We start from the raw sequence: 21,760 nt of genomic DNA on the forward strand, positions 1-21,760 counted from the left end.
GAAACTTCATTCATGCTGCTGTTGGAAATTGTTTTTAAAGTGGCACAGTGGTAAGAATTAAGGATCAAGTGCAACTGTTAAGTTTAAATGTTCTGACATTCAATATTTTTCTAACGTTTAAAAGGGAGATGAAATTAACCAAAGCTGATTTCCCTGGTTTGTGTATTAGCACCACTGATTACGTCAGCACTGCTCTAGGGACAGTGTTTGTTACTGAACTGCTACTGAAGAACCAGCTAAGAATCAGAAAATATAAGGCCTGAATCTTGGATCTACTGTGACCACTTTGCTCCACTCTGCAATTGGAAAGAGACCATAAACCTGGTGGATCTGGCACCTGTGATTCTATGAGTGCCATGGCATAGTCATAGCATAAAGCCACCTTTGCCAAACACTGAGTCCTGCATGCAAATTGTGGGCATAATGTTTACATAGGTTATGAAAAAATTAACTTAAACCAAACCCTCCACCTTTGTGTATTCCATTTAGTTGATCATGTCATTTATGACATCACATACAAGAAAAAAAGAAAATGTAACAATTGTTGAGAAAAAAATACACACACAATGTAGCTCATTACTGGTTAATTATTGCATACGTGCATGCTCACTGGTATATGTTAGTTGCCTCATGACATATGTAAAGAATATTGTAAAAAGTAACTGTCTGCTGCCAAAAACTCATTCTCAGAACCAAGGAGTAGCACTTTATGAGTGTGAGGACAGGACAAAATTCCATCTGGCATGCTGTTAATGGGCAGTATCACGGTGTCACAACAGTGTCACCTTCCCTTCTCCCTATGAGAAACTGAGAGCATCACCTTACAATAAAACCTGCTTCCAACAGTTCAAAGAGCAAGAGTAAGTGCAGAACTACACTCATCACCTAATCTATTCATTCACATTTATAAATGATTTATCATCACTGTAGGATCCAAGAGCTGTATTTGGATTACAAATGCATTGGGCTACTAGAGGGGATGGAAGTTGGTTTTTTCTCTGCTCTGGGTATAATCAGGGTCCTGGCCTTACATGGGATGCCAGTTCTCTGCCTTGCTATTACATGCCAGTGAGTAACCATTGCTTGCACACTGCAGTACTCTTGCAATACTCATCTTATTCAGAAGGATTCTTTCTGCAAAATGTTAGTCAATACTATTCTGAAAAGACCCATTGCTGGAGGGACTGATCTCAGAAACAAACACCAGGACCATGTTTTCAGCACTAACATGTTATTAAAATGAGTATATTAAAAGAATGCATTGAAATCCCAAAGAAATCAAGTTAAATACAAGGCTTAGTTATGAGGCTGGTGATTGTGTCTTTAGCTGTTTCCTGTGATCTCTCTACATAGACCTGAGGGACTATATAAATACTTCTGGGTATACTTTGCATTTTCAGGTCTTCTGGGGTTGTCAGGATGAGACGCTGAGATTGCTTTGTTTCACTGCTCTGTATTATTCATGTGATTTGTTTAACATTTTAGCATGGTAAATCTTGTTTGTGAAATTAGCAATTTAATCTTTACTACATGAAATCTCATTGAAATAAAAAGGTATCAGCATCCTTTTCATTTCTGAAGGAAATCATTACAGATAAAAGCAAACAGTAAAAGGTAAATATTCTAAGCAACAAGGTTTATTTCCCTGTTAAAAATATAATACACTGGTGATAACTCAAAATAGTGTGATTAATTAATACCATCTTTGGATCCAGTACATAAAAGAATATGGATGTTATAACGACAGCTGTTGGTTCTTGCTGACTAAGAACAACAATGATATATCAACTTTGCTTTGAATCTTCACTCTTTGTCCCTTGGAATGGAAGCAACCAATACAATTTGCTGATCTCACTGGGCATCTAAGCTCTGTATTCCAACAGGAAGAGATAGCTGGGCTTTCAGTGATCAGCCAATCACAAAGAATGCTTCCCCCCAGTTTCCTAGGCTTCAGCATCCTGTAACAGTATCAATGCTGCAGTAAAATGTATCTAAAAATTCCCTTCATATCTAATTGCAACAGCAATTGAAGTAAGCAATCTTAAAGATCTGCCAGGTTATGCTGTCAGGACAACATATTAGGAATTCATGACTGTTGCTGGAAAATCATGAAAGGCAGCCCATCTCCACATTATGGAGATGCTGGTCGCTGTTCCATAATTAAGGATGAGTTTTGCACTTAAAAAAGGGGATTCAACATCTTTGTTAATTATGAAAAATACAGCATATACTTCCCAAAATTACAACACTTTCTTTTACAAAATAGAATTAATTTTTTAATAATTTACAAGTAAACCCATTAAATAGGTTAGGGCCAAAATTAATTAAAAATATGACCTTTAAGAAATTGAGCTACCTGTTTTGGACCTTTTTTGTCTCATACTACCTTAAAAATGGAACAACATAGACTTCAAACTTCTCACGTAGTTTATATTCAACTGAAATCTTGTGCATATTAGCTATACTAAAAGGTTTTTTAAAATGTTTAGTGGTCATCTTTGCCATTATCCTTTATAACTGAAAATTTCTCCTTCAGTAGAGTCTGAAGAATGATGTTCCAATGTGACTATCTGCTCTCTTTCAAAATGGCCACCATCTCCCATTGTTCTCAAAGGAAAAGAAGCCTCAGGCTATCCTTAGCAAAGACGGCCACAATTTTCATTCACCTGCTCCTCATAGTGTTGTTCTTTGCCTCCTGAGATTTTGAGGTGACTATTTTTCCTGAGCACGTCTCTCTTTCAATCAAATTGGAAACAATAGCAGGCTGGGGCTATTTTTAAAGGAGGTAGCCTTAACTGTGTGCAGCCTGTGGCCTCAGTCTACTTGAAAACAATGATTTAAGATTGATATTTCATACCTTCAAATAATCAGAAAAATAAAATGGCATATTCTCTTTGGGTTTCTTGTTTCATGTTCATGTATGAGACTTTTAACAATAAAAAAAAAACCTAAGGCAATTCCCAGCCAAAAATATGTTAAAATGGAGCTAAGATTGAAAGTACATATCGGTAAAGTGGGGTAAAATACATCACAGAGATGCTGTAATTATCCCCCCTGAAAAAAACTGCTTTATATACCAAGAAAATCTCAAGAGTTAAGGTTAAATTTAAAACAAAGCAAATATGCACTCTCAACCTTAAATCCATTTGAATGTAATTTTTGCTGGGGAGTTAGGAATGATGGGGCTATATTCAGCAAAACTGGTGCAAAGCTCCTTGTCCTCTGCTGGAGTCACCCTTGCAAAAGGGAGGCAATTGTTTCAGCTGCTGTCCTGTATAGATTTGACGCCTGGAAGGGTGGACGGTATCTTTATCTTCTTCCAGGGCTCCAGGAAGCTAATTGGAGGGAGTCTGTAAAACCAGTGAATCAGTAGATCCCCTAACTGCCCATGCCAGGTCCCTTTTTTGGCCTGTGATATACACTTATGTCATGCACAAATAGTTGTTTTTGCAAGGCAAGTAGGTGAGCCCCAAAATGTTGCTTGTGCATTAGTGGAGACTCTCCAACTCAACAGGTTGATTAGTTATTATTTCTATGATGTCTTCAACATGAAAAATGCTACGTAAGTGCTAAATATTTCTATCATTATTTCATTTTGGTTTTACAGCTCCAGTTCTGCAAAGCATTTAACTGTTAGGTTGCTGGTGTGTTGAGGCCACTGCTGACCAACATTGTCTGTTATTTCTTGGCTTATACTTAGATTGTAAACTTTTTAGGGGAGGAACTCTCTTTTTGTTCTATATTTGTACAGCTCCTTGTCCATGACTGGGGCTCCTAGTTGCTACTATAACACAATAAATAAAAAAAATAAATAAATAACAACTGCATGTAAACCATTTCTATGTAAGAATGGACTTAAGCACATACCTAAGTACCTTGTTGAATCAGGGCCTAAATAAGGTCAAACTTGCAGCGTAACCTATTTGCTAATGTCCTGTGAATGTAACTTTTACATTTTACATTCTTAGCTTTTTTTTATAGTTCATGGGCTAAACTCATCAAAGTGTGACCTAATGGAGGTTGCTGTGGTGGAACCTCTACCAGATGGCTAGGTCGAAATCACACAAAGTATCCACAACCTTAGTATCAGGAGCGTAAGTGTTCAGCCACCTCATCATAAGATATTTGTTCATGTAGGTGGGGTTATTACATACCCAAGTACACTATTTATGTACACAGATTTAGGTTTAGTGAAAGAGTAGCTAAAAATTGGGATCCAAATGTCTAATGATGTGGGCGTGTGCGTGCACCTTAAACCACTTCAGCATTGTTGAGAAACTAGAGAAAATCAATAGTCACTGTTCTCAGCTCACTTTCCTGTAAGCTAACATTATTTTCATAGCTGTGGGAATATTATCAGTTATGCTTCTGTTTTGTCATCAGAAGGCGCAATGCAAATAGAAACTCTTGGTAAAGAAAACCAGCTATGCTAATTTCTGCCCCATCCAAATTGCAAGTAATTTGTCAACGAAAAAAAGACAAAATCTGTGGGAAAGAAAATCTTATTTCAAACTTCTGTAACGAGTATAAATAAAGGAATGAACAACTCTAAATTCCACAATGTTTTAAATACTTTGCATACTAGAATATTTTAAACATAGTTTCCAGGAATAAATATCATGCTAGCGCATTAAATGTTTTAAAATGAAAAGTAGTTAAATATTTAACTTTCAAAATTAGGACGAACTTTCTTACTAAAGCAAATTTTCCTCTTACACATAAATCCAAATACTCTTTCCATGATTTTGAGAATTTCTCTTGTCACATTTGCTAACTATAATAATAAATGTCTTTTTATACAATAGCTTATTCTCTTTATAGCTGAAGCCTGAGGCAGTGGCCTTGAATATCTTGTAAGAAGTTACAGGAAAATTTTTAATGGGAGGTTGTGTGAGAGTCTTCTTTCCTTCTTCTCTGGGGTACTACATTACCCTTTGATACCTTGTCTACACTAAACATTTTATGGGAAATCACCCTCTGCTGCACTACCACCAATGTATTTCCAGTGGCATCAATGATACAGTGGTAAACACGCCTGTAGCCCGTCTAAAATAGCGCTCCCATCATTGCTACTGCTGGGGGAGATACACCAATGACAGTGCCTAGTGGGAGTTATCCCCAAAAAGGCTAATGTAGACACAACGTTAGAGGTGTCACTTCCCCATCAGCTTCAAATGACTACTTCCTTGGCAGACTTTGGCCATCAGTTCATTTCAGAATGGAAGTATAATCCAAGAAATACAACTCCCAGAATCCAGTTGTGCTGCCTGCAGCCTCAATACACTTTCTTTAAAATAAACACTGATTTTGCAAATTTTTCTGCTTTGATTGGCTATGTTACTCAGAACTCTCCTTCCATATGTCCACAACAAATATTGCCATCTCAGCTTCTGACTCTGTTCCATATGCCCACCACCTAGTCTCAAATATTAAATACACTTTAATTTAAGGAAGAATTACTTTTATGGGAGTTCTCTTTCTCTCTCTGTTTACATACATACATTTACTGAAGAGATGAGTCCTCAGTGAGGACTAACTGCATGTAATGCTTCAAATTGTAAAGTTCATTTCAAAATTATATATGCATCCAAAATATTTAAATCTCTTTACAAAAGAAAAATTATATTTTTTGTGCCTTCACATAATCCAGCCAAGGGTGAACAAATTTTGCTCAAATTTCCAAAAAAAGTCCATCGGCTTATGCCCAACTATGAGAGATGTTGGTTAAAAGGGAAAAAAATTCAGGAAGTTGTGAACAAGAGAAGACAAAGTGATAATGGAGGTCTGTATAATATTCTTTCTTGGTTCCTCATTAATCAATTAAGGCACCACATACTTATAAATCTTTTATCCTAATCTTGAAAAGCTGACATCTCTGGAATGCATTAATTGTTTAAAGTGCACAGATGTTGTATTTAAAACAGGAGAACATTTATTTTAAAAGCTATATACTTTCCCAATATTATTTGCTACTTTCTTTACTACTCTTGGAATTGTCTGTGGTTGAGGGTTTTTTCCCCCTCCTACTGTGTATTTTGTGAAGCACTCTAGGATCCAAAGTGGTGCCACAATAATAAAAATATGATTTAATCTTGCTGAACTTAAAAACATCCTCTAAGTATTTAGGATAAAGGAAAAGTAAACAAAAATGCTATTCAGATTTTTTGTGTGGCCCATCTCTAAATTGAAAAGTGATTTAAATAGTACTTAAAAATGGACAGAAAGTTTTCTTCATGTACACAATGAAACAAGTAAGGAAATAAAGACACAATTAATAAAGACAATGTTAACATACTCAGAGATACAACGTTAATATACTCAAAGGTGTTGGTGCTACTGGCTGCCAGTAGCCATGACGGAGCTGCAATATAAACAAAAGAGAAACTTTTTTTAAACTTTTTTTTTAAACTCTGATTAGCAAACTACTCAGAAAGCTTTCTCCAGGTGAGAGTCTAATCAATTAAATTCTGTAACATTCATAATAACTTGGGTGATCGCTATTTACAAATCATATTTGTCCAATCTCATTGTAGAAAATACAGAATGAAATGCATTCTGTTTAAGGACATTTTTGACAACCCGTGATTTAAAATGTGTTTGCCATTCTAAAACAAATCAAAATCGAAATATGTTTACCTTTGAAACAAGAAGTGAAATAATTTCTTTAACAGTTTCTTCAATCAAGTCATCTATTTTTGAATGGTATTGTTGCTGCATTTTAAAAGACAAAGAAAGCATTAGTGTGTATACGAACACAACACTTTTGTCATAAGTCATAAATGGTACAAAGCTGCTAACCCTGACAGATCAGATTCACTTAAAATTATCATTTTGAACATCAGAAGAACAAAACATTGAAAACGATCCACCCAATCAACACTTTCTTACATTTTGTGCTGAAAATTTTCCCATGTACACTGTTGAGTTAAGCAGCTAATGGGGTTATTATTTAGATGAATTGAGTTCTTATTCTTATTCAGGCGAAGGAATGTGAAGGATACTTTTTGTCTTCTCCTCTATAATTAAGGTGGCCATGTATTTTTTTTTCTAAAGGGTTGGTATAGCTGGAGAAGCAAAAGGACTAGAAAAAGATTTAATTAATACAGCATTTCATGTCTGACAACTCTCATTCATAAGTTATTTTAAATGTCCTCTAGAAATAAAATGAGCTCCCAATTGTTCATCCTAAAAGGGCCTTTTTGTCAGCTTAGTGAGCTGCGGTTTATACAAACCTTACATTACGCTCAAGCAAGGACAAAATTAAAATTTCATCAACAAAGCTGAATAGATGGTAACAAATTAATAGTCCACAGAAGGCATAATAAAACAGTCCTCATTCTTCAAAGCTTTTTTTCCTGCTTTTTCACGGAAAAAGATGTTTTTAAGTAGGTGCTATTTAAAATAAATCTGAAAGACTTTTATGCTTTCTTTGGATAATACTACAGAGTTCCACCCTGAAATTAACAGAAGCTAAAACTCCTATTCTGCTGTGAAGGGACATCAATTTAAATAGTAATTCTTCCTTTAAAAACATTTATCTGACAGCAAAGATTGTCCTCAATAGCCACTTCACAGAAAATGTGACTTGTAAAGACTAACCCTATCTTGATAATTCAAGGCTACTTGGAACAGCTAATAACATAATGCTTGGAGTAAAAGTACTGAGGTCAACATAAATATTAGCCTAGCGAAGCAGCTGCCAGATGAATAGTTTTCTAAGATGTAAGTTTTTGAAGGCCATTTTTCTTCTGTCTCAAAGTTTCCATACAAATCAAAACATTAAATTGGATCTGCTTAATATGCTCAGGAAATGATTTTCCAAACAATAAATACTTACAGTATCTGCATTCGAATTAAAGTAGCATAGGTGTATGTTATGTAACTTCTCAATGCCCCAAGTACTTTTTATTGCATGTTGAATCAATATTTTTTAAAAAATTCTCCCTTTAAAATGCATATAATTGAATATATAGCTCATGAAGATCTCAATGCACACCTCATTCACTCTGAAGAGTGAATCAACCTAATGCAAATACACAGAGAAGCTTTCTGTGGCTGCAGTATGGACAAGCTGCTGGCCTTTGTCCTACATCCAAGGGGGAAATTATTAATTTTTTGAACAGCATAAAATTTTGTTGACACTTTAAGGGCCCAATTCAGCCAAAATAATCTGTGTCTTTTGTTGTTATGCAATCCCAGCAGACAGTGGATCCTGCCTCTCCAGCAGAAGTATTCAAAAATTGATTTCTCACAGATGTCACCCCATATCGCCTCAACTTTAGTGCCACCGCTGACAGTTGCAGAGTTACCCAAAAGTTCATGCAAATTACCTCCACTTCTAATGCCCCAAATCCTTATATTTTCATTTCCCTCCATTCTCCTGTCTCACCGCTATCCTGATTACCTATGATTTTGCAGGAATTGGCAGTTAATCTATTGCAGGCTAAAGAAACTCTCATAGGAATGAGTTGAGAGAAGGGAGTTCAGGCAACCCCAAATGTTCAAAAATCATGATACAAGATTTTCAGAGAATGAGATATTTTTTAATAAAAATTGGGATTATTTTATTTGCTTCCTGGTTTGGAACTTTTAAGGTTAATGTTTTCAAGTTTTTCTCTGCAACCATGAGGGCTATAAACTTTTTTTTTTTTTTTTTTTTTTAAAGCTGAGGTTCTCATGTAATCATTTGAAGCTGGAGCTTCAAGAGAAACATCAAACACTATAAACTTGTAATAAAACTGTGAGTGTTGGCAATGCTGCATGCATGATCCTTGCCCAACAGTCCAGTTTCTGAAATTATCTAGAAGAGATATTTATGGCAACGTTTGGCCTCCACCTCTCTAAACTCGCCCTTGTGAGACCAATGGATAGTATAAATGATTCTCTCTGAATAGATGAAGGAATTGAAAGTCAGAAAAATAACACACCTTTAGTCATTTTAAAATTCTTCCTTGGCTGATGTATTGTTCATTTAGGGGCTGGGAGGGTAGACAAAGCAATTTACAGAACTGAACTAATTTGAGCACTGGGGGAGTGATAGCTCAGTGGTTTGAGCATTATCCTGCTAAACCCAGGGTTGTGAGTTCAGTCCTTGAGGGTGCCATTTAGGGATCTGGGGCCAAAAAAGCGGGGGGGGGGAGGAATTGGTCCTGCTTTGAGCAATGGGGTTGGACTAGATGACCTCCTGAGGTCCCTTCCAACCCTGATATTCTATGAAGAAAATCTCCTAGCATCATTCCTGAGATCCCTGAAGGAGACATTGCAGAATGTGGCATCCCAATGGCTCTGGGATATTTTCTTCTCAAAAAATGTGATCAGCTGCAGCCAAAGGAGGTCTATAGAGTGTCAATGGGGAGACTATTTTCAGCAGTGGTGAACTTACCATGAGCTAAGAACATATAAGATTTCCCTTTCTGGACCAGACCACTGGTCCTTCAGGTGTGGCTGACTCTAACAGTGGTAATAACCTCATGCTGGGGAGGAAGACAAAAATACTAGGGCTGTCAAGTGATAAAAAAAAATTGTGATTAATTGCTCGATTAAAAAAATTAATCACAGTTAATAGGGAGATTAATCACACTGTTAAACAATAATAGAATACCATTTACTGAAATATTTTTGGATGTTTTCTACATTTTCAAAGATATTGATTTCAATTACACCACAGAATACAAAGTGCTCACTTTATATTTATTTTTATTACAAATATTTGCACTGTAAAAAACAAAAGAAACAGTATTTTTCAATTCACCTAATACAAGTCCTGTAGTGCACACTCTTTATCATAATAGTTGAACTTACAAATATAGAATTATGTACAAAAAATAACTGCATTCAAAAATAAAACAACGTAAAACTTTAGAGCCTACAAGTGCACTCACTCCTACTTTTTGTCCAGCCAATTGCTCAGACAAACAAGTTTGGTTACAATTTGTAGGAGATAATGCTGCACGCTTCTTGTTTACAATGTCACCTGAAAGTGAGAACAGGCGATCGCATGGCACTGTTGTAGCCAGTGTTGCAAGATATTTACGTGCCAGATGTGCTAAAGATGTGTCCCTTCATGCTTCATGCTTCAACCTTTCATGCTTCATCCCTTCATGCTTCAACCACCATTCCACAGGACATGCGTAGAAGCTGATGACAGGTTCTGCTCGATAACCATCCAAAGCAGTGCCAACCGACGCATATTCATTTTCATCATCGGAGTCAGATGCCACCTGCAAAAGGTTGATTTTCTTTTTTGGTGGTTCGGATTCTGTAGTTTCTGCATCAGAAAAGAGCTTTTAAGAGTTCTGAAAGCATGCACCACACCTTGTCCCTCTCAGATTCTGGATAGCACTTCCGATTCTTAAACCTTGGGTCAAGTGCTATAGCTATTTTTAGAAATCTCACATTGGTACCTTCTTTGCATTTTGTCAAATCTGCTGTGAAAGTGTTCTTAAAATGAAGAACATGTGCTGAGTCATCATCCGAAACTGCTATAACATGAACTATATGGCAGAATGCAGGTAAAACAGAACAGGAGATGTACAATTCTCCCCCAAGGAGTTCAGTCACAAATTTAATTAACAATTTTTTTTTTAATGAGCATCATCAGCATGGAAGCATGTCCTCTGGAATGGTGGTCGAAGCATGAAGGGGCATACTTATGTTTAGCATATCTGGCATGTAAATACCTTGCACACTGGCTACAACAGTGCTGTGCAGATGCCTGTTCTCACTTTCAGGTGACATTGTAAATAAGAAGCGGGCACCATTATCTCCTGTAAATGTAAACAAACTTGTTTGTCTTAGCAGTTAGCTGAACAAGAAGTAGGACTGAATGGACTTGTAGAGTCTAAAGTTTTACACTGTTTTGTTTTTGAGTGGAGTTATGTAACAAAAAAATTTTACATTTGTAAGTTACAGTTTCACGATAAAGAGATTGCACTACCGTACTTGTATGAAGTGAATTGAAAAATACTTTTTTTTATCGTTTCTACAGTGCAAATATTGGTAATAAAAATAATAATATAAAGTAAGCACTGTAAACTTTGTATTCTGGGTTGTAATAGAAATCAATATATTTGAAAAAGTAGAAAAACATCCCAAAATATTTAATAAATTTCAATTGGTATTCTACCGTTTAACAGGGTCATTAATCGTGATTTTTTTTAAATCACGATTAATTTTTTTTAAATCATATGAGTTAACTGTGATTAATCGACAGCCCTAAAATATACTCATACTGCACTTGGCCACCTGTGCATTACTGCATTTGGAAAAGAGAGGAATTCTTTCCCAATTCTTGTGATGATGAGTTTACATTTTGAAGCTATACCTGACCACATCTTGTTCAATATTATATTATACTCTGTATTATTTTCTGTTCCATTTAGGTGCACCCAAGTATCCTATTTGGTTTTTATTAAACTGTTGAAGCACGTTGGACTAATATTTTTATTGTTATCACCGGTGAATCCCAAGTCTTTTTCCTTGGAGGTTCTTGGAAATCAATATCCCACCACTTTATGAGTTTAAACTACTATTGCCAGTGTGTATTTATATTACGTTTCCTCTGGTCTTTTACTGCCAAGCCACATGAAGTGTTTTAATCCTTCTCGAGTTAATCAGAATCCTTTTTGGATTGTACTAATCAAAATTACCATTGAGTCATTGACGAAGTTCATCCGAACTTGCTGCCCACCATTAATAAATATATTAAGAAGCATTAGCCTCAATACACTCCACTATTCAGTTTTCCCAGTTTAAGGAATAATTGAAGAAGAATGTCTGCCTTCAGTCCTTTACAAGAATGACAGGGTAATGAGAAAAAGAGGACTTGTGGCACCTTAGAGACTAACAAATTTATTTGAGCATACGTTTTCGTGAGCTACAGCTCACTTCATTGGATGCATTCAGAGGAAAATACAGTGGGGAGATTTATATACATAGAGAACATGAAACAATGGGTGTTACCATACACACTGTAAGAAGAGTGATCAGTAAGGTGAGCTATTACCAGCAGGAGAGAAAAAAAAACTTTTGTAGTGATAATCAAGGTGGGCCATTTCCAGCAGTTGACAAGAACGTCTGAGGAACAGCTGAGGGAGGGGGAGGGAATAAACATGGCGAAATAGTTTTACTTTGTGTAATGACCCGTCCACTCCCAATCTTTATTCAAGCCTAAGTTAATTGTATCCAGTTTGCAAATTAATTCCAATTAAGCAGTCTCTCGTTGGAGTCTGTTTTTGAAGTTTTTTTGTTGAAGAATTGCCACTTTTAGGTCTGTAATCGAGTGACCAAAGAGATTGAAGTGTTCTCCGACTTGTTTTTGAATGTTATAATTCTTGACATCTGATTTGTGTCCATTTATTCTTTTACGTAGAGACTGTCCACTTTGACCAATGTACATGGCAGAGGGGCATTGCTGGCACATGATGGCATATATCACATTGGTGGATGTGCAGGTGAACGAGCCTCTGATAGTGTGGCTGATGTGATTAGGCCCTATGAAGGAAGTCTCATGCTTTCAGAGTAAGAACCTGAGATAGTTCCCTATGCTGCTGCTGAGAGGGGATGATGAAGGGAGACTGGAGCTCTAGAGACTGCAGTGCCACATGGGAGCGGCACAGGAAGATTTCTGAAGAGCCCTTTGGCAAGGACTGAAGCTCTGATGGCTTTGAGAGTATTTGGCTGGCAATGCAGGAGGCCCTCTTTAAGTGTTCCTGCCCTGAGAAGGGAAGTGGAATGTAATGGATCGAGAGAGTGGGGCTGTTTACCTTCCGTGTGAAAGGCCCTCATGGAAGTGCTGCCTTCCCTGAGGAGGAAGTGGGAAGCCTATTCTCAGGACATTGCCTGAAAAACAAGTAGGGGTAGAGGTGGACTCACTACTATGGGCTGAGGTGAAGCGGTGCTGGAGTCTCTGGGGTTGGCTCTGATGCTATTGGTCTTGTGTTGACGTGCTCTTCTGCCTCCCCTGAGAGGTGAGGGAGATTCCAAAGCTGTCCGACTCAGTCAGTCTTGAAAGGGAGCAAGAATCATAGAATGTTAGGGTTGGAAGAGACCTCGGGAGGTCATCTAGTCCAATCCCCTGCTCAAAGTAGGACCAACTCCAACTAAATCATCCCAGCCAGGGCTTTGTCAAGCTGGGCCTTAAAAATCTCTAAGGATGGAGATTCCACCACCTCCCTAGGTAACCCATTCCAGTGCTTCACCACCCTCCTAGTGAAATAGTGCTTCCTAATATCCAACCTAGACCTCCCCCACTTCAACTTGAGACCATTGCTTCTTGTTCTGTCATCTGCCACTGAGAACAGCCTACTTCCATCCTCTTTGGAACCCACCTTCAGGTAGTTGAAGGCTGCTATCAAATCCCCCCTCACTCTTCTCTTCTGCAGACTGAATAAGCCCAGTTCCCTCAGCCTCTCCTTGTAAATCCCGTGCCCCAGCCCCCTAATCATTTTCGTTGCCCTCCGCTGGACTCTCTCTCGTCCACATCCCTTCTGTAGTGGGGGGACCAAAACAGGACACAATACTCCAAGTGTGGCCTCACCAGTGCTGAATAGAGGGGAATAATCACTTCCCTCTATCTGCTCCTACTAATACAGCCCAATATGCTGTTGGCCTTCTTTGCAACAAGGGCACACTCCTGACTCATATTCAGCTTCTCGTCCACTGTAATCTCCAGGTCCTTTTCTGCAGAACTGCTGCTTAGCCAGTCGGGCCCCAGGCTGTCGCAGTGCATGGGATTCTTCCTTCCTAAGTGCACAACTCTGCACTTGTCCTTGTTGAACCTCATCAGATTTCTTTTGGCCTAATCCTCCAATTTGTCTAGGTTACTCTGGACCCTATCCCTACCCTCCAGTGTATCTACCTCTCCCCCCAGCTTAGTGTCATCTGCGAACTTGCTGAGGGTGCAGTTCATCCCATCATCCAGATCATTAATAAAAATGTTGAAGAAAACCGGCCCCGGGACTGACCCCTGGGGCACTTTGCTTGATACTGGCTGCCAAGAGAGACATAACAACTGTGGCACCAAGAACAAGTCACAGTACCACTGCACAGCCATGCTCAGAGTACTTCCTGCCCATTCTTGTGTGTTCTGCTCCAGGAAGATCTGAAGGCATCTGCCTGTAGCAGGGCAGAAGATAAACAGAAGAAATTTCTGGAACCAGCCTGAAGAGAGATTTCAGCTGGATGGGGTGAGAAGAAATTTGGTGATGGTGACTGATCACTGCCTAACAAGTTCAAACAGCAGAGGAAGTCCCTCCAGCCCATGTTGCTGAATGAGCAGGAACAGTAATAGCTAGTTTATAACAAGCATTGAATATAGACAATTCACAAAGAACAAGTAGTTTCTAAAATGAAAGGCACTTACCCACTGACCAGCAAACTGGATCAAATCATGGAAAATCAAAGTAGAAAAAGCAGATAACAGGGGGAAGAACAGGAAAATGATGAACATTTCATTAAAATGCAAAATTAATTATGGCTAAAATGCTAACTTAAATAGATGAGCTAAGGAAATGAGGAGCATGCCCACCAAGACAACAGAAAAGGGCAATCAACAGAAATGAATAAAATAAAAATAAAACTGCCTGTAACAATGGTGTGATTATATATATATATTTCTCCACAAGGCAGGAATAATTGTTGGTGTCAAATTCTGACAATTGGTTTCCCTCCCCCACGAAAACCCAAACAAACAAAATTACACCCCCACCCGCACCCATGTACATCAACAATGCAAAAGCAGTATTAATTGTGCATCAGTATTCCGGATGGCCTAGAGACCACTATTGCCCCCTCACCACTGCACAGATTATTCCGGACAAGAGTGGGAGTATTCTATGTACAAAGGGATGGGGGAGTAGCCAAGTATGGATATACATCCACTCAAAAAGCATGGCCATTGCCCCATCATAGAGTCTCTCTCTACAGCCCCATTTGTACAGCACCCAAACAATGGCCTCTACACAGGTTCTGGAAGAGCAAAAGTTAAAGGTTAACAATTGTACTCAATGATTCTCTCCTCTAGTTAAAATTTTTCTTGTGCACATGTAGGTGCAAATGCCAGCCAGAGCATTAAAAGAACCAATTAAATATAAATCTAATCAGATGAACAGGTTACTATAAAGAATGATGCTTTGGCTCAGTTGTGCTATTAAGATGCTGTCATAAACAAGGTTGGTTTTTAGATGCAACTCAGGAGAAGCTCTGGGATGGATAGTGCAAAATCCCTCCTGGTGTCTCCCTGAACAGAAAAATTATGGACTTTCCTCTGTCCATTTGGATGGAATAATGGGGGACAGTTTGCACCCTCAGTGATACTCAGATACTTATATAAACAAAATTAAAACTATGTGACACATTTCAGAAGACAAAATACACGAATAAAAAACAAAGCTATTTTAATCAATCTAGTAAAGACAGTCTACAGTGCTAGACACCCCTGATTAATCTAAACGTACACAATTCCACCTACCTCTTGCCCACCATCCAGAATGCAGAGTTTAGCAGTTTGCTTTTTGGCATCAACTAAAACGTTAAACATCGTACACACGGAGGCAGGAATACGCAAGTCCATTGATTTGTTTGTCTTTTGCAGCTTGAGTTCAAATGCAATTCTTGTTCTATTTATTTAAACATGAATTCACAACATAAAAGTTTGTCATAATTCCAGACAACTGACATGTAAAAGCAAAAATCTCACTAAATGTGTTAATTTAAAAATTAAGTCTGTGAGCACCAGGTGGAAGCATGTAGGAACACAATACTACAAGTAGTAGAGTAAAATATTCATCTGTTCAGTAGAACACGAAAGTAATCTCAAAATTCTGCTTTGATTTAGCTAAATAATGACTGGTAGGCAAAAACATAATACATTTAACAATATGCTTCCTAATCCATTATCTGTGAACAAGTTTCAAGCAGTAAAAATATAAAGCTCAAAGAAATATCTGGATCTTCTGCATTAAAACGTAACAGCTAATCTGTCATGTTAGGATACCACTTCTGATACATATGACTCAAAAATGCTCTTACGGCTTTAATTAAAAAAAAAACAATCTTTAATAAAGAAAAAAGTGAGTTAAATTATTTCCTTTCATATTAAAACAAAGATAGATACACAAAGATCTGGCTCTCGTCTCATGCTGGTGTAAATCCAGAGCAAAATCACTGCAGTCAGTAGAGTTACATCAGAGAAAATTTACTGTGAGATCAGAATCAGGCCTATTTTATACAAATGTAAAATGACGGCTAAATCAAACATCTACGCTACTAGAGAAATATAATTCTTATAATCATTATAACAGTTTGTATAAATCAGCCTAAAAGTTTCAATTCATCTCTCCCCAAAAAACTTTCCTCATATGATTCTCCATTTGATTTGAGAGAGTGACAAGATTTCTCATGTGTCAGCTGCAATGTTATTGCTGTTTTGGGACCATTTACGGGTGTCTTGCACATGGAAACTGATGCTGAGGTGAAACTTTACATAGCTGAATTAGAATGTGCCCTATGGTGGGCACAGAGAGGGCTACTGAATAAAGTTCCTACTCCACTGGAGATGAATTTACCGAAGGACAGCAATTTTCATGTTAAAGACTTAGCCATATGAGTTGTTTCTGAGAATCTTATTAACCCAATGCACCTGGAAGCCATCAGTCTTCCTGATTTGATAAAAAAGAAGTCTAGATCTCATAATCAGGCCTTTGACATTTTCAGATTTGCCTATTGCAACAAGCTCTACAGTACCTGACGCCGAAGTGAAAAGCGAACTCAAAAGGTGTAGCTGATTCATCATGTGGCAGCTTGCGTCCTAACAGAGACTACTTGTAATGACAGCAGTGCACCAGTACTTCGCTACTATTACCTGATCCAGTTCCGATTTGCTATAAAAATGCTTTTCTTTAAAGTTCTGAACATACTAGGCCCAACTTGCTTACAGGTAGCATTCCAGATATATGTTGTTGGAATAAACAGATGATGACAAATTCATTCATATGATAGTGTTTTTTGTGGGATTGTTCAGAATATGCCTCTTTCATATAACGGGTCGCCTGGCTGGGTCCATAAAAGCCTTGTGAAGCAGCTGATATTGGTCTCATGACATTTGTTGGAGTCAGCAGTGAGTAAAAGTAATTTCCCTGGTACACTGACCAATGAAGAAAACACACTGACTCTTGGGTAGGAATACAGTTGTATGTAAGAGATGATTGGGAAGGACTTTTGATGGAGCTTTACCACAAACAGATGAAAGAGTGGACCTTCAGGAAGTTCCACACTATGATCTGTTCTTCTTTTTATAAAAATAATAACTGCATGCTTGAAATCACTTGGAATGGTTTTAGGTTTCCAAGTAGAAATACAATAGTTGAAGATTGTGGATATTGTTCTGCCACCATGATGAAGCAGTACAGAGGATAAGCCTTCATATTTGGATAAGTGGTAAATTTGAGGTGATAAGCAGCTTTGCTAATTTTCTCCAATGACTCTAGAGCTTGAAATATTTTCTACCCATAGTAGCTTATTAGGCATTCTGTAAGTTCCATGCTCTTTAACCAGCAAGCCACAATTTCACATTGGCAGTCAATAATCTTGAACCACCTGCACTTCGTGGTGGAACATGTTTTCAGGACCACAGATGTAATTCATTCATTTACAGTGTCAAAAGATTTCTCTTCTACCAATAATTTTTGAATGCAAATCTTCTAAGAGTTGATTTTTAGTTAGATACGGAAGGAGTGATAAGTGAAACAATTTGCTTTTAGGCCACTTATCTCAGGTTCCTTCTTGTCAAACAAGACTAGACATATGGTTTGAAATCTTCCTATCACTTTGAAGGCAGTAACACAGACTTAAAAATTGGCCATAAAAAAGGTTTCTTTTCAAATGTGGGTTTTCAAGTTGCAGCCACAAAATTTGCATCTGGGCTCATTTCACATGTGAACCCCCATATTTCTGTCTGAGAAATCAGCAACTGAACACAGAAATAGGTACCTGAGCTAGTGATTGTTTATTTGCCACTCTAAATACCAATTTGTGCAAACTATTGTACAGGAAAAGTTTAGGCTTTTGAAATCTCAACCACTATGATCAGCACTAAGAGCTGTTCAGTATTTTTCAATTGATTGTTGATCTACCTTGTCAAAAAATTGTTTTTCATAATCAGTCAGGCTTTTTTTTTTTTTACGATTTTTTTTAAAAAACACCAGAAAAATGGTTATCAAATTGTTTTGTTTGCAGAAAAATTGTTTTTTTAATAATTGTTTTTTTCATATTGTTTCAACAAACAAAAATGTCAACAACCATTTTGATAATGTTATTGTTGATTTTTAAAGAAATATTAAAAATATCATGTCAAATTTTTATAAAATCAAAAATGGGTACTTTTCAAATACATCAAAATTAAAACAACTTTGACATTTTACTTTTTTTAATGAAATTAGATTTTTGTTTTTCAACCTAGCTCTAGTTAGATATATCTAGATAACATATATCATAATTTATCAGTTATATTTTTAGGAGTTATATAAAATGTATAAACAACATTTAGCTTATGCTTATATTTAGCAGCAAGGATATTGTGATATATCTTTAAGATGCCTGAAATCATATTCTGTAGATCCTTTAGCAAGTTTGAAATGTACTTGCACTGTTCTATCATTTTGAAGTGTACATCTCAGCACAATCTGCTATCAATACAGCATTTGGCACCTCACTTGACTTTGATAATATGCAGATGATTTTTTAGGACTTTTGGGTGGCCTTCAAAAAGTATTTCTCAAACCTTCTTCCATTAACATATATACCAAACCACTATGATCTTGCCGCTACGCAGAGTGAGAGCCTTAGGATTCAATTCAGAGGAAGGTCAGCAAGATCTGTGAGGGATCTGTGTACATCCTAGTGAATTTCAGCACTTATATTATTGTGTTTTACAAACAGTGGCTACTTAGTCATTATAACCCCTGGGTGATGCATTTCAGTATTATTATCCCAATTCTACATATGGGGATACTGAGGCGAAGAGGTTACATGGTTTGATGAAAGCCACAGAGTCAATGTCAGAGCCAAGACTGGAATGCAGAAGTCTCTTGCTCTCAGACCTGTGCGTAGTAGTCTACAAAACAATACTGCGTTTTATACTTTGTAGCCACCCTTCCTTGAGCCTAGAGACCCTCTAACTACTCATCAGAAGAGACATTCAAGTAGCCAACAGGGAGCCAAGAGAGACTGTAGCTGACCAAGTGCTATTAGCAGTATCCCAGGGGGCACAGGCCCCCCACAGTTTTAAATTGGTATAGGGTCACCCCCAAAATTGAAGGATATCTGAATATGGGTTTCATGAATCCCAAAGGCTAATGGTATGGTATGATTATTGATAAGTTGTGAATAACCTGTACTGTTCAGTAAAAATCCATGTGACAAACTTTCATCCCAGTGATCGGTTTACATTAATTTATGTTTACATGTTCAAACCTACCTTTGAAAGGAATAGGGCCAGAAACTCACTTTAAAAAACAAAAAGCACCCATCTTATAATAGCTTTATGCTTCAGGATCAAAAGTGGGATCTGTGGTCTTTGCAGGCTCCCAAAATAGCCCTATTGTTTATTATTTGTTTTATCATAACGCTTAGAGTCCCACCCATAGATCAGGACCCCATTGTGCTCAGCGCTGTAAAAAAAACTCCACAGAACAAAAAGCCTGGCCCTGGCCCAAAGACCTTACAATCTAAGTATAAAACAAGAGACACCAGATGGATACAGACAGACAGATGGGGTTTGGGGTGGGTACAATGAACCAATGAGGCAATTTGGTCAGTGCGATAGACAGCGGTCTTAGCACATCATTGTCAAGCTTTCTGTAGGAATCATGGAAAAGCAGGGTTTTAAAGGAGGTTAATGAGGTGGCTTTGTGGGGAACGCCTCCCAAGCATGACAGGTAATATGGGAGAAAGCATAAGGGTACTTGTATGAAAATCAAAGAAGTGGGTGACAGAGACTGGTATCATGGACCAAATGGAGGTGGGATTTAACATCTCAATAGTGAATGACAGACAATAGGTAAGGTAGGGACAGGACGTTGAGGACCTTAAAAGTGAAGGCAAGCAGCTTATGTTTGATGCGATAGAGAAGAGGGAGTCGGTGAGTGATGCAAAGAAAAGAATGACATGGTCAAAGCGATGGGCTAGGATCTTTGCAGTAGGATTCTACATGGATACCACACATCTAGATGTTCTCATTAACATTTCATGGATGTTCATGTCCAAATGTGTTACAACTTTTAACAATTTCAAAATATAACTGTACCTTTTGACGCAGGCTTCTATCATATCACTGGCCATAAGTTTAAGTCTCTGCTCTAAATGATGGGCAAATTCTGGTTCTGGCCAGTGCAGATCGAAAACAAACATCTGCAGTGCATCAAGTTTCCAGAAAAGATCTTCTGATGTAGCTGAACCATTGCTATTAAGAAAAACAGAAGATAAATTTATAGGACATATGAAAAATACACACAGAATAACTTGCAGAAGTAGAGTCCTCCCCTCCTTCCAGTTCACTTCTCACACGTAGCTCCCACAACACAGTTGGGTGTTGTTCCAAGAGCATTAGAGTGGTTGTGAAAGTCCTGTCCTTTTGATTTAATATGACTTCCCTAAGGGGTGAAACAAGTACATGAGTTCAACCCTGGTATCATGGAGGTGGGAGAGGGAAGTGAAGCAACCCAAATTCAAGAGAAGAGAAGAAAAATATGGGCAGAAGGAGTTTTATTTAAGAAAGAACTTTTTAACGACAGTGAACACTTTGCACATATATTTGCTTGCTCTCACAGCACAGGTGGGTAGACCTCCCATAGTACTGAAGAAGTGTAGTGTAGTAGAAGAGCCACACACAGACAGATACTCTCTTGACACATGCAGATTAACTCCCACTGAGGGAAGTAGTACAGATGATCTCCAAAGCAAGGAAAAACAGAACTCACATTAATGTTAATAAACTTAACATGAGCAGAACAAAAGAAGAAAATGTCTCTATGTCATTTGCGGTTGCCACAATTGTAAAACTCTCCCTCCTGACCAACTCATAGGTTTTAATATATACATCTGCTCATCATTAATTACTGTGATACCATTACAATATTCAGTCGGAATGAACTCCTCCAAGTGTGCTAATAATGTGCCTATACTCCAAAGCCTGAACTGCTATACTGAGAGTCATAATGCTATCCACATTAACATTCCAAGTAACAGATTTCAACATACTTCAGGAGCAAAAGTGACAAAAATTTAGTATAGCAGCCTTGACTCAGCATTTTAATTTATAAGTATTGCCATTTTCCTTCCTATATTCTCATAACAAAACGCCATAATCATGAAGGGGTTGCATGCCTTCAACTCCCACTGAATGAGTCAATGGGAGTTGAGTGCACTCAGGACTGAGAGGGATCAGGGCCAAAAAAATTAGAGATGGAAAAGGCCTAAAATATCTACCTAATGAAGTTGGATTGTTACCTACAGTAATTTGCTAGTGGCTCTGTCTTCTCCATTTTTAAATGACTCAAGTATTGATGCTTCCCCACGTTCCTTACACTGACAGTCCACAGTTTAGTAGATTTCACCATTAGGGAGACTCATGATATTCTGCCTACATGTTCCTGCTTAATAACATTCAGTAACTCTTAGTTATACCTCCCTGTTACACCCTTGAAACAGAACAACCAGATCTCAGGAGACCAAAGATCTGTTGGGCTGACTAGGTTCCATCCTC

At 37.8% G+C, this 21,760-nt stretch overlaps 1 protein-coding gene across 3 annotated transcripts in view; it reads right to left on the bottom strand.

The window, feature by feature from the left end:
* The window catches only part of CADPS2 (calcium dependent secretion activator 2), a 561,163-nt gene that overhangs the window by 44,558 nt on the left and 494,845 nt on the right, over nucleotides 1-21,760 (bottom strand). For 2 of the 3 annotated variants that reach the window (XM_077834493.1, XM_077834509.1), the window contains 4 exons: nucleotides 20,303-20,458; nucleotides 15,470-15,617; nucleotides 14,363-14,377; nucleotides 6,637-6,711 (listed from right to left, as the gene is read on the bottom strand). In XM_077834493.1, the coding sequence (XP_077690619.1) occupies nucleotides 6,637-6,711; nucleotides 14,363-14,377; nucleotides 15,470-15,617; nucleotides 20,303-20,458 (394 nt within the window). The remainder of the gene's footprint in view (nucleotides 1-6,636; nucleotides 6,712-14,362; nucleotides 14,378-15,469; nucleotides 15,618-20,302; nucleotides 20,459-21,760) is intronic. The other variant, XM_077834502.1, reaches the window with a different exon arrangement.

This window comes from Eretmochelys imbricata, chromosome 1 (assembly GCF_965152235.1).
Source record: "Eretmochelys imbricata isolate rEreImb1 chromosome 1, rEreImb1.hap1, whole genome shotgun sequence".
Taxonomy (NCBI): Eukaryota; Metazoa; Chordata; order Testudines; family Cheloniidae; genus Eretmochelys; species Eretmochelys imbricata.